General features: G+C 54.0%; 4 protein-coding genes across 4 annotated transcripts; 2 read left to right on the top strand and 2 right to left on the bottom strand.

Moving 5' to 3' along the window:
- Nucleotides 1–2,527: 2,527 nt before the first annotated feature.
- On the bottom strand, nt 2,528–4,249 carry COCSUDRAFT_43523 (hypothetical protein; the record flags this gene model as incomplete). Its single annotated transcript, XM_005645689.1, has 7 exons — nt 2,528–2,722; nt 2,949–3,038; nt 3,194–3,337; nt 3,510–3,584; nt 3,729–3,815; nt 3,978–4,094; nt 4,214–4,249. The coding sequence occupies 7 exons, from the start codon at nt 4,247–4,249 to the stop codon at nt 2,528–2,530; spliced, it is 744 nt and encodes a 247-aa protein (XP_005645746.1).
- A 2,349-nt stretch (nt 4,250–6,598) lies between these two features.
- On the top strand, nt 6,599–7,529 carry COCSUDRAFT_57113 (hypothetical protein; the record flags this gene model as incomplete). Its single annotated transcript, XM_005645688.1, has 4 exons — nt 6,599–6,637; nt 6,720–6,863; nt 7,019–7,108; nt 7,335–7,529. 4 exons carry the CDS (start codon nt 6,599–6,601, stop codon nt 7,527–7,529), a joined length of 468 nt encoding a protein of 155 aa, XP_005645745.1.
- A 1,184-nt stretch (nt 7,530–8,713) lies between these two features.
- On the bottom strand, nt 8,714–9,473 carry COCSUDRAFT_57112 (hypothetical protein; the record flags this gene model as incomplete). The annotated part of the gene is made up of 3 exons (XM_005645687.1): nt 8,714–8,752; nt 8,874–9,064; nt 9,401–9,473. The coding sequence occupies 3 exons, from the start codon at nt 9,471–9,473 to the stop codon at nt 8,714–8,716; spliced, it is 303 nt and encodes a 100-aa protein (XP_005645744.1).
- A 1,209-nt stretch (nt 9,474–10,682) lies between these two features.
- On the top strand, nt 10,683–14,806 carry COCSUDRAFT_43521 (kinase-like protein; the record flags this gene model as incomplete). The annotated part of the gene is made up of 9 exons (XM_005645686.1): nt 10,683–10,733; nt 11,443–11,760; nt 12,007–12,132; nt 12,304–12,411; nt 12,730–12,980; nt 13,269–13,496; nt 13,778–13,952; nt 14,196–14,300; nt 14,603–14,806. 9 exons carry the CDS (start codon nt 10,683–10,685, stop codon nt 14,804–14,806), a joined length of 1,566 nt encoding a protein of 521 aa, XP_005645743.1.
- Between the last annotated feature and the right edge of the window lie 488 nt (nt 14,807–15,294).

Raw genomic sequence — 15,294 nt, 5'->3', positions numbered from 1 at the left:
TCAGCAAATGGCCGGAAGAGCACCTCGGTGTGGGAGTGCATGTAACGGCCACGGGGTGGCCTGGTCCAAAAACTGGAGAAATGTTCCAGTTACCGATATGTATGTCAGGTCGGAACCTACTAATCACCTGTGAGCTCACCCTTTTGGGTCAAGGAGTAGGATCAAGGGGTCCGGTGAGGGCCGGGATGCAGTCGCGGGGGTCCACCGGTTCAGGAGGAGGTACGGATCGAGGAACGGTCCGTAACAGTGCATATCTTTGCTAAGAAGCGGAGTCTCTGTGCTCTGCTGCAGGTGTTGCAAGACTCCCTGTGCGGCTCGTCCAAAGTGATGCTCATGTGCAATCTGTCACCGGAGGCGGCCTCTGCCAGCGAGACGCTGTCTTCCCTCAACTTCGCGCAACGCGCGGCGCAGGTCAGTCTTTGTATCAAGAATTTCATGGCAAGTTCTGCCCTTGTTGCTTAATGACCAAAAGCCCGGCAGGGTCAAAGTATTGGCTGGGAGATGACTAATTGGGGTTACTGATCGGCAACTTTTCAAAAATAATGTTTGCCACCTGAAGCATGCGGCTGCCACGGGGCAGGCCCTTCAATTTTTCAACTCTGAGTTTGAGGCTGCCTTCGGCCACTAACTTAATGTAGCCCTGACCTAGCAAGGATGAACTTGATAGGCCCAAAAAAACTTAGATACCCTCATTACATATTCCCTCACTGGTAAATTCGGCGCAGGTTGAGTTGGGCCCCGCCAGAAGAGGCGCCGAGCTGGAGCAGCAATCAGGCGCCAAAGCAGGCAACACCACCTCCACCCCAGCCTCGCGCAGGTGCAGGCCCAATTAGTAATCGATGCATGTGACTAATTCTGAGGGGCGAGCTGAGAGCGCGGAATTCTTAACGAGTGAGGGAAAACAGTGTTTCACCCCACTTGTAAGCACCTCCTCCCCTTATTGCACAGGCAGGGACCCTCTTGTGTTCATTAGTTGTGACTTATACTTGAGAGGACACTGATGGGCACGATTGGGGATGATTGCTTGCGGCGAGCTGAGAGCGGGTTTTGTCCTTTGAGTGATGGCCACTTTATCGCAAGTTGCTGCATGAGAGAAGGGTCAGCACTGGTATGTCACATGACTTGGAGGGACGACAGCAGAGCATGGCCTGCTCTGCGTGAGGCGGGTGCACTGATTGCATTGCAGTAGGAACCTTGAACGCTGACAGACAAGAATGCTGACGTCCAAGAGTGCTGATGAAGTGGTGTGCTGGAACAGGAAATCACGGTCTGGGCAGCCATCGCCTTCTGAGAAGCCAGGCTCAAGTGCCAAGAAGGGGCCGGACAGCAAAGGGAAGGCGGGGGTGACAATGGACTTTGCAGGGAGATTTGTGGCGCCCTGAACGCATCTGACAGAAAGCCTGAGCCTTTCTTTGCCGGGGAGTAGGGGTTGCTGACTGGACCATCTGTGACATAGTGCCTCAATCTGTCCTCCTGGACTTGAAATGTACCACCGCGCTGCAGCATGATTGCTGCAGGTTATGCTTGGTTGGTACACAGCTGTGTTGACGATGAGGCTCTTCCATGTGCAGATGCATTGTCAGAGCAGATAGGCCAGAATGTCATTTGTGATTTTCAGACTTGAAGATTTTGATACTGCCTGATGTCACCGACTCCTTTCAGTCCTTTTAGATTTGCATGGGAAGGAAAGAAGGAAGAAGCTATCCTTTCTTGATGCAATCCTGTTGAGTGAGAGATGGAGCCATGCATGCGTACATGTGCTGGGTGACCGGATTCTTCAAATTTGCAATCAATATTACGGACCAGTTGTGTGACACGAGTGATGCACGACATCATCCATATCTGGGAACCAAATCTACAATCGCAACCACTGTTGGTGGACGACTAGCTATAGCTTCCCACCAACAAATGCAGCTGGTTTGAAAAGAGCATACAAATCAACAGCTATGTACAATACAAGGCAAGCATGCACGATAAAACTTGTTTGTCCCTAAGCCCTTTCTTTCATCGCGACCGCCATGGACGCATGTGTTATATATGAAATTCACAACTCAACACATTCATTTTTTAATAGTGTGAGCCATCGGGTGCCATGCCCACAACTCAACTAGCTAAGTTTGCAACGTTGAGGACTCAGCAAGTTTCAAACGGCCACAGCCCAATGGGATTTACCGTAAGCTACCAAGGCGGCTCCAATACACAATGTGCACGGCTGTCACCCTTGCAACAGCAGTCTAGCAGCCACAAATCTGCTCTATGAGGGTCCAACGATGGGCGCTCTCTAATCTGCATTTTGAGTCACCTATTAAACAGACATTTGGGGCGACACCAGTGGCGCCGGTTTTTGCTAGTGTTCACAGGCCACCATGATGCTGTGCAATCAAGTATCAGCGGTTGACTGCTGCGGTACTGATGAACATGTCTGATCTGCGATACAAGTACTCCTCCTTGGGGGAAGCAGTGCTGCCTCATTTTCAGCACTCGAGCTACTTGCAGGCCGCACATATGTTGTGCTCACCCCATCGGGCTACTGCCATGCTCGTGCAGGGGTATCAGCCAGATGCTGCTGCAGCTGCATGCGCAGCGTCTCAGCGTGCCAGGTGGCGTCCTGCAGGGACTGGTGAGCTGTCGCCAGCTCAGCATCCTTGGCATCCACCGCATCCCTTGCTGCCTGCGCCAGCTGCCCGTACTGCTCGCTGAAGGCCTGCTCCTGCTGCAACAGCTGCATGACACATCAGCGGGCATCGTCAGCCTCACAGCGCTTCAATCAATGCACACAGGAGCAGATCTGCAGGCCAAGGCTGGCTGCTCTGCTAGAGCGACGCACTGGATTGGCAGTGGATGCATGCAGGCCCAGCCCTCCACTGAGGGGGTGCTTAGACATGTGATGTGATATTTGCTGGCATGCAGAGGAGTCAGCTTGACTTTGAAAGGGGCGGCTGCCTCACCTTGAACTCCAGAATCTGGCAGTCTTGCAGGCATGCGAGATGGCTCTCAATGACGACCGCCTGGTTGCTGAGCGCGGCCTCCATCTCAGACTGCGCATGCCAAACCCACGAGTCATGCTAGAGCACTATATACAAATCTTCCGGCCTGCCAAGCTTTGGCTCCTGCTTGGAAATCGACAGGACTCGCATCCCCTTATCACATCACAGGCATAGGGAGTGGGGGACATGTTGCTGGGGATATGTACCCGCATGACGCGGTATAACTTCACCGCCAAGACGAGCTTCTGGTGTGTCCAGAGGTGCAGGTCCTGGGCGAGCGACATCGATTCATCGCTGTCAGCCAGCTTTGACTCCAGCTTCCTCGCAGCATCCGCTGCCTTCCTCGACTCCTTTGCCACAACCCACGCGCCGTCAGCAAGCACAGATGGGACATCAGGCACCGAGAAACAGCATATTCTTTGAAATACAAACTTTGAAGCCCTGCACAAAGGTCTCTTCCCTGCACTGCATCTTGAATGCCCTTCACTGCCCTTGCCAGTGTGTGGTTGTGGAGGGATTTACCTCCTTCGCAGAGGCCTCAGTTGAAGTGAGCTGCTCCCTCAGCTGCGCCAGCTTGCTTTCGTGGAGCTCAGTTGCCTGCACAGGAACATCGACACAGTGAGAAGGCAGCTCATGTGACACGCACACAGCCTGCTGACAGCAGGAAGGCAACCTGCAGTTCAAGGGTTAATTTGAAACTTCTGTTCCAGGCCAGACAGGTGGGGGCGAGAGGCAACCCACCTGCAGCTGTTGGTTGGAGGCTGTCGCCCGCTCTGTTGAAAGCTGCTCCCTCAGCTGCGCCAGCTGGCGTTCATGGAGCTCAGTTGCCTGCACAGGAACATCAACACAGTGAGAAAGCAGTTCATGTGACACGCACACAGCCTGCTGACAGCGAGAAGGGCAGCCTGCAGCTCTAATTCAACGTTTAATCTGAAAGGTGTCTTCCTGGCTGGATACTATCCTAGTAGGCAGGGACTACAGACAACCGACCTGCAGCTGTTGGCTGGAGGCTGTCGCCTGCTCTGTTGACAGCTGCGTTTTGAGCTGCGCCTCCGCGGCAGCCGATGCGGCAGCGTCGGCTGCGCGCTCCTTCTGTACTGCTCTTGCCTGCACAAGCACAGCTTCCACGGTTACAAACCATGTCACAATCCTGTTGATACGCTCACAGGTTGCTGCCAGCGCAGGACATCAGGCATCTTGTGCATGGTGACATGAGCGGGGCTCACCGACTTCTTCAGGTCTGCAACCGTGGCCCTCTCCATTTGGAGCTGACATCTCAGCAGGGATGCGTTCGCATCCTTGACAGCTCCGTCCAGTCGGAGGGCTGCAACAGTATTCTCCAGTGCTTCCTGCGCCGTCACAGCCCTTCTGCTGATGCACTTGCAGTGATGAAAGCACTGTCCTCAATGTGAAACAAAAGTCATGGGTGCCTTGAGTGTGGTGCACAGCCAGCGAAAAAGAGACATGGGGAACACCTGGTCTTGGCTGGCTTGTGTCAGTTGCTGTTCTCGAAGCTGAAGCTCCAGAGCCTGCGGAAAACGTCTGCTGATGCACCATGATGAAAGCAGTGTTCTTAATGTGAGGCAGAAGGCAGGGGTGGTCCAGCTATGTTGCACAGCCAGTGGAGGGGAGACATAGGGCACACCTTGTCACGGCTGTCTTCAATGAGCTGCTGGTTTTGACGCTGCAGCAGCTGATTCTTGAGCCGATCCTGCTCTTTATCGAGCTGCAATTTCGTGACCTGCAAGCAAAATGTCAATTATGGCTGAAAGGGCAGCAACACTTCTTCGCAGGCCTTATGGAAGTCGATAACGGCAAACCCAAACCTCTGCTCAAGCAACATCTGGAAGGTGTATGGGAAAGCAGACCGGTGGTAAGTACTCACCTGATCTTGTAGAAGTCTCCCTGACGGCCTTCCAAAAATTATATCCAACATTTCCAAGACGAATTCAGTACACATCTGCAACGCACACACTGAAGTCAGGCACCCGACCGATCCGCCATGATGGGCAACCAAAGGGGATCTGAGAGCAGGCGCCTCTGTGGCTCATTCCGGGTTTGAAGCTGTGCTTGGAAATCCCTTCAAGCACGTTGCTCCAGAAAGGATTCTTGCTATGCCATGCTTCAACCTCAAGGCACTCTTTGCCTTTGTGACACAGCAGTAGCCCGCGGGGTGCCTGGTAAAGCTCCGCTGCATCAAAGTAAGGAACGGTGGTCACCTTGAGAGTTTCGGGTGCCTGATTTCTGCCGCGCAGAGAAGAAGTAATTCCGGCGTCCAACTTGATAGGTTGATCGCGCCCGGAGAGGTGAAACTTCCACGTACAGAAGGAATAGGCGTTGATGTATAAGAGTAAAGCTCGAGCCAACTTTTGAGTATCTTATGAAAGAGTCTCAGTTCATGTATTTCAGGGAACTGATATGGCGTTCCTTGTGATTTTGAGCTGCCGACTCGGGAGTATGGCGGAATTATGCCTGACGTCACGAGCCACGTAATTGATGTTATGTGGAATGCCAGCCCGCCATTCTCCCACTGGAAGGGTGTCCAAGTCTATCTTTGTCTGCATTATTCTGCGTCAAATTAGATTTGTTTGCGTTGATTGCCGTTATTTCCGGGTCCTGTGATGCGCGCGTCTCGCTTTGTACACAAGCAAGCATCAACCGCAGCGGACATGTGAGCTCTAGTCTATGTGAAGCACGGAATCACAAACTGCCTGCCAGGAGAAGTGTACTGGGTGTCTTCATGCCGATGCATTCGACTCTGCTCTGAAGAGCAGCTGCGAGGATCAGGATGAGTGAATTTTGAGGGGATCCCATTTTGGAGAGGATCTGAGCGACCCAGTTCCTGCCTCTGTCACATCTAATAGGCAGATCATTCATATCGTTCCTCTTATCAGCCTACGGCCTTTGTGCTCGCCGCAAATCTCGAAGAATGTGGTATCCAAGGTTGAATCATCAATTACGTGGCTCGTGACGTCAGGCATAATTCCGCCATACTCCCGAGTCGGCAGCTCAAAATCACAAGGAACGCCATATCAGTTCCCTGAAATACATGAACTGAGACTCTTTCATAAGATACTCAAAAGTTGGCTCGAGCTTTACTCTTATACATCAACGCCTATTCCTTCTGTACGTGGAAGTTTCACCTCTCCGGGCGCGATCAACCTATCAAGTTGGACGCCGGAATTACTTCTTCTCTGCGCGGCAGAAATCAGGCACCCGAAACTCTCAAGGTGACCACCGTTCCTTACTTTGATGCAGCGGAGCTTTACCAGGCACCCCGCGGGCTACTGCTGTGTCACAAAGGCAAAGAGTGCCTTGAGGTTGAAGCATGGCATAGCAAGAATCCTTTCTGGAGCAACGTGCTTGAAGGGATTTCCAAGCACAGCTTCAAACCCGGAATGAGCCACAGAGGCGCCTGCTCTCAGATCCCCTTTGGTTGCCCATCATGGCGGATCGGTCGGGTGCCTGACTTCAGTGTGTGCGTTGCAGATGTGTACTGAATTCGCAAGCTGGCGCAGCTGAGGGAGCAGCTCACTTCAACTGAGGCCTCTGCGAAGGAGGTAAATCCCTCCACAACCACACACTGGCAAGGGCAGTGAAGGGCATTCAAGATGCAGTGCAGGGAAGAGACCTTTGTGCAGGGCTTCAAAGTTTGTATTTCAAAGAATATGCTGTTTCTCGGTGCCTGATGTCCCATCTGTGCTTGCTGACGGCGCGTGGGTTGTGGCAAAGGAGTCGAGGAAGGCAGCGGATGCTGCGAGGAAGCTGGAGTCAAAGCTGGCTGACAGCGATGAATCGATGTCGCTCGCCCAGGACCTGCACCTCTGGACACACCAGAAGCTCGTCTTGGCGGTGAAGTTATACCGCGTCATGCGGGTACATATCCCCAGCAACATGTCCCCCACTCCCTATGCCTGTGATGTGATAAGGGGATGCGAGTCCTGTCGATTTCCAAGCAGGAGCCAAAGCTTGGCAGGCCGGAAGATTTGTATATAGTGCTCTAGCATGACTCGTGGGTTTGGCATGCGCAGTCTGAGATGGAGGCCGCGCTCAGCAACCAGGCGGTCGTCATTGAGAGCCATCTCGCATGCCTGCAAGACTGCCAGATTCTGGAGTTCAAGGTGAGGCAGCCGCCCCTTTCAAAGTCAAGCTGACTCCTCTGCATGCCAGCAAATATCACATCACATGTCTAAGCACCCCCTCAGTGGAGGGCTGGGCCTTCATGCATCCACTGCCAATCCAGTGCGTCGCTATAGCAGAGCAGCCAGCCTTGGCCTGCAGATCTGCTCCTGTGTGCATTGATTGAAGCGCTGTGAGGCTGACGATGCCCGCTGATGTGTCATGCAGCTGCAGCAGCAGGAGCAGGCCTTCAGCGAGCAGTACGGGCAGCTGGCGCAGGCAGCAAGGGACGCGGTGGATGCCAAGGATGCTGAGCTGGCGACAGCTCACCAGTCCCTGCAGGACGCCACCTGGCACGCTGAGACGTTGCGCATGCAGCTGCAGCAGCATCTGGCTGATACCCCTGCACGAGCATGGCAGTAGCCCGATGGGGTGAGCACAACATATGTGCGGCCTGCAAGTAGCGCGAGTGCTGGAAATGAGGCAGCTGCTTCCCCCAAGGAGGAGTACTTGTATCGCAGATCAGACATGGTGTTCATCAGTACCGCAGCAGTCAACCGCTGATATATACTTGATTGCACAGCATCATGGTGGCCTTTGAACACAAGCAAACACCGGCGCCACTGGTGCCGCCCCAAATGTCTGTTTAATAGGTGACTCAAAATGCAGATTAGAGAGCGCACACTATTGCTTCGTTGGACCCTCATAGAGCAGAGTTGTGGCTGCTAGACTGCCGTTGCAAGGGTGAAAGCCGTGCCATTGTGTATTGGAGCAGCCTTGGTAGCTTACGGTAAATCCCATTGGGCTGTGGCCGTTCGAAACTTGCTGAGTCCTCAACGTTGCAAACTTAGCTAGTTGAGTTGTGGGCATGGTACCCGATGGCTCACACTATTCAAAAACCAATGTATTGAGTTGTGATAATTATCCATGGCGGTTTCAGTTTCGGCCGCGAGCCGGCCAGGGAACTTCATTGCGAATGCTTGTCTTGTTTCTACTTAGCTGTTCGGTTTCATATTCAAACTTTGAACGCTCTTTACAAATTAGCTGCATATATTGGTGGGCAGCCAATGGTCCACCACCAGTGATTGTGATTGTAAACTTTATGCCCAGATTAGAATGATGTCATGCATCACTCGTCTCACACAACTGGTCTGCCGTGATCACAAAAAATCCAGTCACCCAGCACATATACCCATGCATGGCTCCATCTGTCACTCAAAAAGATTAAGACATCAAGGAAGGAGATCTCTAGAGCTTCTTCCTTCTTTCCTCTCCTTGCACATCTAAAGAGACTGACCGGAGTTGGCGACATGAGGCCAAACCAAAATCTTCATTCCTGGAAAATCACAATTCTGGTCTACCTGCTCTGACCATGCATCCGGATCTGCACATGGAAATGCCTCATTGTCAACACAGCTGTATAACAACCAAGAGTGCTACAGCAATCATGCTGCAGCGTGCCGATACATCATTACTGTCAAGTTCAGCAGGACAGATCGAGGCACTATGTCACAGATGGTCCTTTTGGCAACCCCCACACAGGCAGTGGCTCAAGCTCTTTGTCAGATTGTTTCAGGGTGCCACAAATCTGCCCACAAAGTCCATTGCTAAGACAGGAACCCATGCATGCCTGCAAGCCTGTTCGCCTGCGCAGACTGACAGCAGGCAACTTGCAGCATGCAACAGACTTTGTCATACAAAGTCTGACCGACGCTCCTGCCAAGGGGGGTTGCATGCAATCTCTCGACGGCTGCACAGAATAAACACGAAAGAGCCGCATGCAAGGAGCGCTGTTGCTGGCCCAAAGCTGGCGCTCTGGCTGGCGATGCTGATGTGGCGCCCCAGCTGGCGCCGCGCCGTCGTCAGGGGCGTTCCCTCCCGTGGCCGCGAAGAGTGCCTCAGTGTGCGCTGGCACCACCCCAAATCCTGCGGCGGGCCCTGCACTGTGCGCGTCTTGCCTGCCGAAACCACAAAACAAAAAATGAAACCTTTCTCTTGTCCAGGTGTCCGGTCCAATATATATGTTGCCGAATGTGCTATTTCATTCAAGGCAGCATCTTTGTTTGTACGCATGCACCCTCATCATGAGATCGCAACAGATATTTGAAACCCAGGCAAATGCCATCTTACACATGGGGCCGAGTCTGCATCGGATGCAGCAAAAGCAATTGTGCAGGTTCTAAGCTCTGCATAATTAGATATGAAGTGGTGGCAGATGCAATGCTTGGCATGTAGAAAAGCATGTGCGCCGTATCCTGATTGCACAATCGGGCTAAGAGGATAAGTTTGCGCACCCGAGCCGGTCTGGGCGCTGGCAAAGATGCAGGGTTTGCAGCCGTCCATGCAGGAGCGGATCAGCAGCGCCATCTCAGCAGCGCCTCAAACACATCCTTCTGTGACATGCACAGTACATTGACGGCTGTCTTCCTCAAGGCTCAGCGATCCACGCTGCCTTGCACCTCTTGCAAGCTCTCTGCAATATATTCAATGTTCCCCCGTCACCTTCCAGTGGACCTTGAACACCTGTGCGGATAGACCACCAGACTTCAGCACAATTCTGCAATTTGCAATATTGCTCATGGCTGCCGCATGCCATGGGCTATTTGGGTGCCAAGGAGGCCTGGTGGGACGCCAGGAATGCGATGCCGATCTCCCTTGCACAGAGATCTGAGCGTGCCACCATCTGACAGTGTTACGGTACAGAGTCGCAACACCCCTGTAAGCACGCACACAAGGCAGCGTCGTATACCAGGACATCTGCGATGGTGAATGTGGACGCATCTGCAGACATTGATCATGGCTCAGCATCCTACGAGTGCATGCCAGTTTGCTGTACAAGTGCAGGGAAAGGCATCATTTGGATGCTGCTAACTGCATCTTGGGAGGACGTACGTTTACCTTGTGGGATGGCTATCAATATCTTCAGCAAATTCATGGCCTAGGTACAACGGCATGTGAGCTCAATATATTGATTGAGACGAAAACAACCTTGCCACGAATATTGCTAGGTGTCGTCGTGCCGATGTACTCGGCTGTCACGGTGTCTGACACAACTTGGGGGTGTCCCGTGATGATGCCGGTGTGAACGACCCGATATTGCCATCGTAAGATATTCAGAGCTTGGTCAGACCTTCTCCGAAGATCTGCCATAGGTAAGTGGCGTCCAAGGTTCGTTCATCTTTCACGTGACGTCTGGCAGAACATTCGCATAGAAACACACCAGCTCGGCAGCACGCTATACTGTCGTCGATCAAGCATCTCACACTCAATTTTTATCAACAGATTTGCAGGAACATCAAGCAGGGAGCACAAGTTTCCAACAGGTGACGTGCGTTGACGCGCGTTGACTCAGACCACGTGTGAGTGAGTCACCTGCCCACCTTGCCCCAAACTGGGCACCCTGGGCCCAGGCGGGTGGCACCCAAACCCAGCCAGAAGCAGCTGACCAAAAATTCTCAAATATTCACACCGACAAGATCTTCTGGCAACTATTGTGTCTATTGCAACCTCATCTGTAAGTCTTGCCCGCAGTACAAGCGTGCCGTAGCGCCAAGGATTCGTACCAGGTTTGGCAACATGGTTTCACAAGCAACATCATCGAGGTGGTCTCAGAACATCCTCAGCTGGGTGAGAAACTCTTTTAAGCTTCACAATACATACATTTTCACCTGGCATCAGCAAGCAGCTGGTATCTCAACCACTTTAACTGAGGTCGCCAGTCTGTCTAATTGGTCGTGAGATGTCACAGCCCGACGTCGTGTTACTGCTATGTACGTTACATTACGCATATAAGAGCCACTGCGAACCCTCTGCAATGTGTACTGGCACCTTGATCAATATGGCGACGGCGCCTTTGGCATTGATCCCACGTAAAGATTAACCTGATAAGGGTCTGCAACGCAGATAACGGAGTGTTTCCAAGGCACACGAGTCCATACGGATGATACTACCAAGGCGAACAAACCGGCCCGGGCAAGAAGTACCTCACGCCAAGTTCTCAGAGCGCAGGTGCTTGTCCCGCTTGCACAGGTGAAGTTTTATTTTTCAGCGAGATGCAAGGAGACGTCTCAGTCACTCCGTGCATCTTTGAGTGAATCTGTGCGCCGATGAGGCCTTCTAGGACTGGCAGATATGATAGGTCCATGCATGTTCAAGCAGAAAGAGCGGTTCCCAGGAGCCATCTTGAGGCCCTGATCAATGCAGTACCACACCCTGATCTGCTGAGCGTCTCGACAAACAAAAGGACAGAACTTAATCTAGAATGTGCATGCCTTGTATGAATCAGGTCACTTGTTGAGGGCCTGCAAGTGCTTACAAGGCTTGGGCTTTTCTGCAGGTGACAGAACTGGTGGAGAACCGGGAACTTGACAAGGCGAGGATCACCTTGCTGCTAGAGAAGGTCCTGGCATTGGAGAAGGCCAGAGCAGCAGATCAGGGGCTCCTGGAGACACTGAGGGCGGCGCTGGCTGGGAGGGAGGCAGAGCTGGAGCAGACAGCGCTGGAGGCCTCTCAGGCAGCGGAGAAGAGGGATGCAGACCTGCAGGCGGCCCGGCAAGGCCTGCAGCGCTCTATGCGCGACCTGTTGCAGAGCCGCACCCTTGTGCAGCAGCTGCAGGCGCAGCTGGACGCAAAGACGGTGCAGCTGCAGATCAAGGTGAGGATGTCTCCTCAGACAGTGTCCGCTTTTCAACATGTGCCGAGCATGGGATTTCCTTGATGTGTGATCCCTTGAATGGAGCCGAGGTCGCAGTGAACCTCGGCCCACCCAGCAATATGTCACCAAGCTTGCTGGTGGAGAGGTGGATCCGATTGTGAGGTGCTTGCTGGTATGTATGTAGACCCCAGGAGTGGTCATGATCATTTGTGGACATGTGCTGACAGCAATCCTGTATACCTGCAGGAGAGCGAGGCCCAGACCGCTGCCGCTGTGGCCGCTGGGACGGACCGAGCGATGATGGGAGCTGCCGCGCAGCTGCAAGACATCCAGGCGCAGCTCGACTCTTGCACCGCGCAGCTGCACGCCGCGGTGAGTCATCCGTTGCCTCATCCTGCATCTGCTGTCCTTGCTGTCCATGCTGTCTTCCTACAAGGGCTGTAGAGCCTCGACGCAGGGTGCATCTTGCATTGGCATGCCTTGGGATGGTGGATGGATGTTTCCCGCTGACTGCTGTTGACCGATGATGACTGATGGGTGCAGGTCCTGGACAACCAGCGTCTGCTGGATTCTTGGAACCAAGCAAATGGAGAGAAGCTGGCCCTGCTGCAGCAGCTGGCAGACCCAAGCCGCACCCCAATCGTCTCGGAGGTGCGCGTCCCTTTTTTCCTCATTGCTTTTCTCCTGGCTCATTTGCCTGCTGGCTGCAGTCCCCTTGGCAGTCACCTATATTATCTCCCTGGTGTATGACATGCTGTCTTGTGTAACATACTGCCCTCTGTTATCCACCATCTGCCGCCCACCATCAGCAAGCATGGCAGCCATGCCAGTGTCTACCAGTCTCTGTTTTGCATTGCACTCAACCGCCACAGCTTCAGCTCTGTGCTGATGAGCATGCACGTCTGTCTTCTGAAGCCTTGCATCCATATCCAAGCAGGAGCCCCAAATGTCACCGTGTCACTGCTGCAGGCGGATTGCCCCCTGGTCAAGCACCTGGGCTCCGGCGCCTGCGGGTCAGTCGACCTGCACCAGATGCAGATGGCGGTGAAGAAGGCTTCCACACCGCGGGACCAGCAGGTGCTCAACAAGGAGTCAGTCGCGCTGTTGTCCATGAACCACCCGTCAATACCAAAGCTTCTCTGCTTTGTGGCGCGCTCGGACGGCTCCTTTGGCCTCGCCATGAACTTCATCTCTGGAGGCTCCCTGGAGGAGGCCATCTGGTGCGCCCGCACACCTCACTACAGTCTTCTTTGTTGCCATTCCAATGATGGGCGGGGACGAGTTTCTGACTGCTTATTAACGTGTCAGTGGTTGTCCAATCTTCTGTGTGAAAACAGTAGCCAATCTTCCATGGTTGCACATGGCTATCTTCATTAAGAATATTTAGGGGATGGGGTGACTGGCAGATGAGCTGCTGGTGAGGTTCACTGAGAACGTCCCCTGCTAGAATAGGCATGCTGACTGGACTCCTTTTGTGTTGAGCTGACCGCACCGTGCTTGTCATGCAGGCCCGCCAGGGAGGGCACAGTGGGGAGGAGTGCATTCGCGCGCCCCGGCATCTACATGCAGCTGTGGATAATGATGCAGCTGGTGGACGTGCTGATGTACGCCCACAGCATGGGGTGGGTCCACGCGGACGTAAAGGCCGCCAACATCATGCTCACAGCGGACGGACGTGTCATCCTCATCGACTGGGGCCTGTCCTACATGATCTCTGAGCCGGACAAGATGTGGAGGTGCGCAGCATCCCTTACATTGTTCCTGCCAAGAAGTGTTCCACTTCAGTGGCCCATGACCCCGCATTGCTCTCGCGCTTCCTGCTGCATGCCTGCCAGCCAAGCTGTGCAGAGTTCAGGGTGCTCAACCTGTGAGTGCCGGTGGCCCTTTGCGGTGCTAGAATAGTGTCACTGTTAGCAGCAAGGCAGCAGCTGCCGGGAAGCTGCGTTGGAAGCTTCCCGTGTGCTTTCTAGAGCGAGTGACCGGTGACTAATGAATGTGCCTGTTCTGGCTGCTGCAGGGGCACCATCGGCACCTACCAGCCGGCGAACGTGCTGCACGGGTCCTTCATGAGCCCCAAGGACGACATTCGCGGCCTGTGCACCGTCGGCGTCAATATGCTGCATGGGGGCCATCCCGTCTGCAGCAAGCTGCTGCAGCGCTACCGGGCCACCAACGCCGACCCTGCCAACCGGGTGTGCATTTCAGCCCTCATGCAGTCCCATCTTGCAAGAGTATGTCCTGCAAAATCTTGCTCGGCAGCGTCTTTGCATTGATCTTCCTGATGTGCCAAGCTTCCCCGGAACCATCTGGGCTGCTGATGGGGCCTACGCAGAATGGCATGCCAGGGGTTGGATTGCATGCATTCTTGGCTGTCGATGAAGATCTCATGCTTGGCAAGGGGGCTGAGAATTTTCTGCGTGTTCCCATCGCGGCAGGCTGCGATCACTGACGCGATCAAGGAGGCCCCATCGGCGAACCATGAAGACGAAGACGTCCGCGTCGCCTTTGCGGAGATGATGCGCCACACCGGCCTCTGCGAGGTGGGCACCCTTTACCTCTTCCTTGCATCCACCCTTCACCCCTGCTTTACATAGCCATGGAATCAACGATCCTAACAGCAGTCGCTTCTTGCAAGTTCATACTGATGCCAGTTCCACGACACTTGATCTCTAGATTGCATGCTTAGCACAAAGGTGCCTCTCAACCCCGAGTCCACGGCAAGCCAGGCCCAGTTGTAGCCGGGGTCACTTGTAGACTCGGTGGTGCATTCAGCTTAGCTGACGCGCCCTCGTGCTTGCATCGTTCCCATTAAGTGTAACTGCTCAGCGATGTGCATGCGCAGGCGGACTTTGCCCCCTTCCTGCAGGATGCGCGAGTGCCACAGGAGTATGTCATCATTCTGCAGAGCGGCCTGGGCCACGATGCGGCCTGCGCCATCGAAGGCGCGATGCCGACGCTGCAGGAATTCAGGGCGGTGCTGCAGAGGGCCATCTGCGAGGTGGAGGCCACCCAGCTGCCAACCGCCGTGCCCGCCATGATTGACTGAGACGGCCGACACGGCGTACACTGCGCTGTGCTCTGGTGCGCAGCGTGCACAGCGTGGTGGGCTATGTCCTTCCTTGCGCTGCCATCTTGGCAGCTACCGGCCGCTGCCTGAGACTTTATGGCTTGAGTCGGTCGCACCGGCACGGCGCGCACGCTGCACTTCGGCGGCACACAGCGTGAGTAGCATGGCATGTCAAAGACACCATGGCGGCAGCGCCGGCAGCGGCAAAGACAAGCCGCTTGATCATATGACGGTCAGCACATGGTGAAAGAATTAAGAGCACAAAAGTGGGCTCAGATTTTTGCCGGTGCGGCTGAGAGGCCGCAAATGCAGCAGCTGAGCCAGCCTGCAAGCGATTTCCCCTAGTCTTGCATGCCAAGGGATCTACATCTCCTGCACAGCAAAACAATTCCCTTAGTCTTGTATGACAAGGATTTTACATCTTCTGCACAGCAAAACGGGGGCAGTCAGTACTGCTGTGATCGAGG

This window comes from Coccomyxa subellipsoidea (genome assembly GCF_000258705.1).
Source record: "Coccomyxa subellipsoidea C-169, whole genome shotgun sequence".
Lineage (NCBI taxonomy): Eukaryota > Viridiplantae > Chlorophyta > Trebouxiophyceae > Coccomyxaceae > Coccomyxa > Coccomyxa subellipsoidea.
The sequence above is the reverse complement of the archived record's forward strand: the minus strand, read 5'-3'. Positions and strand labels throughout refer to the sequence as shown.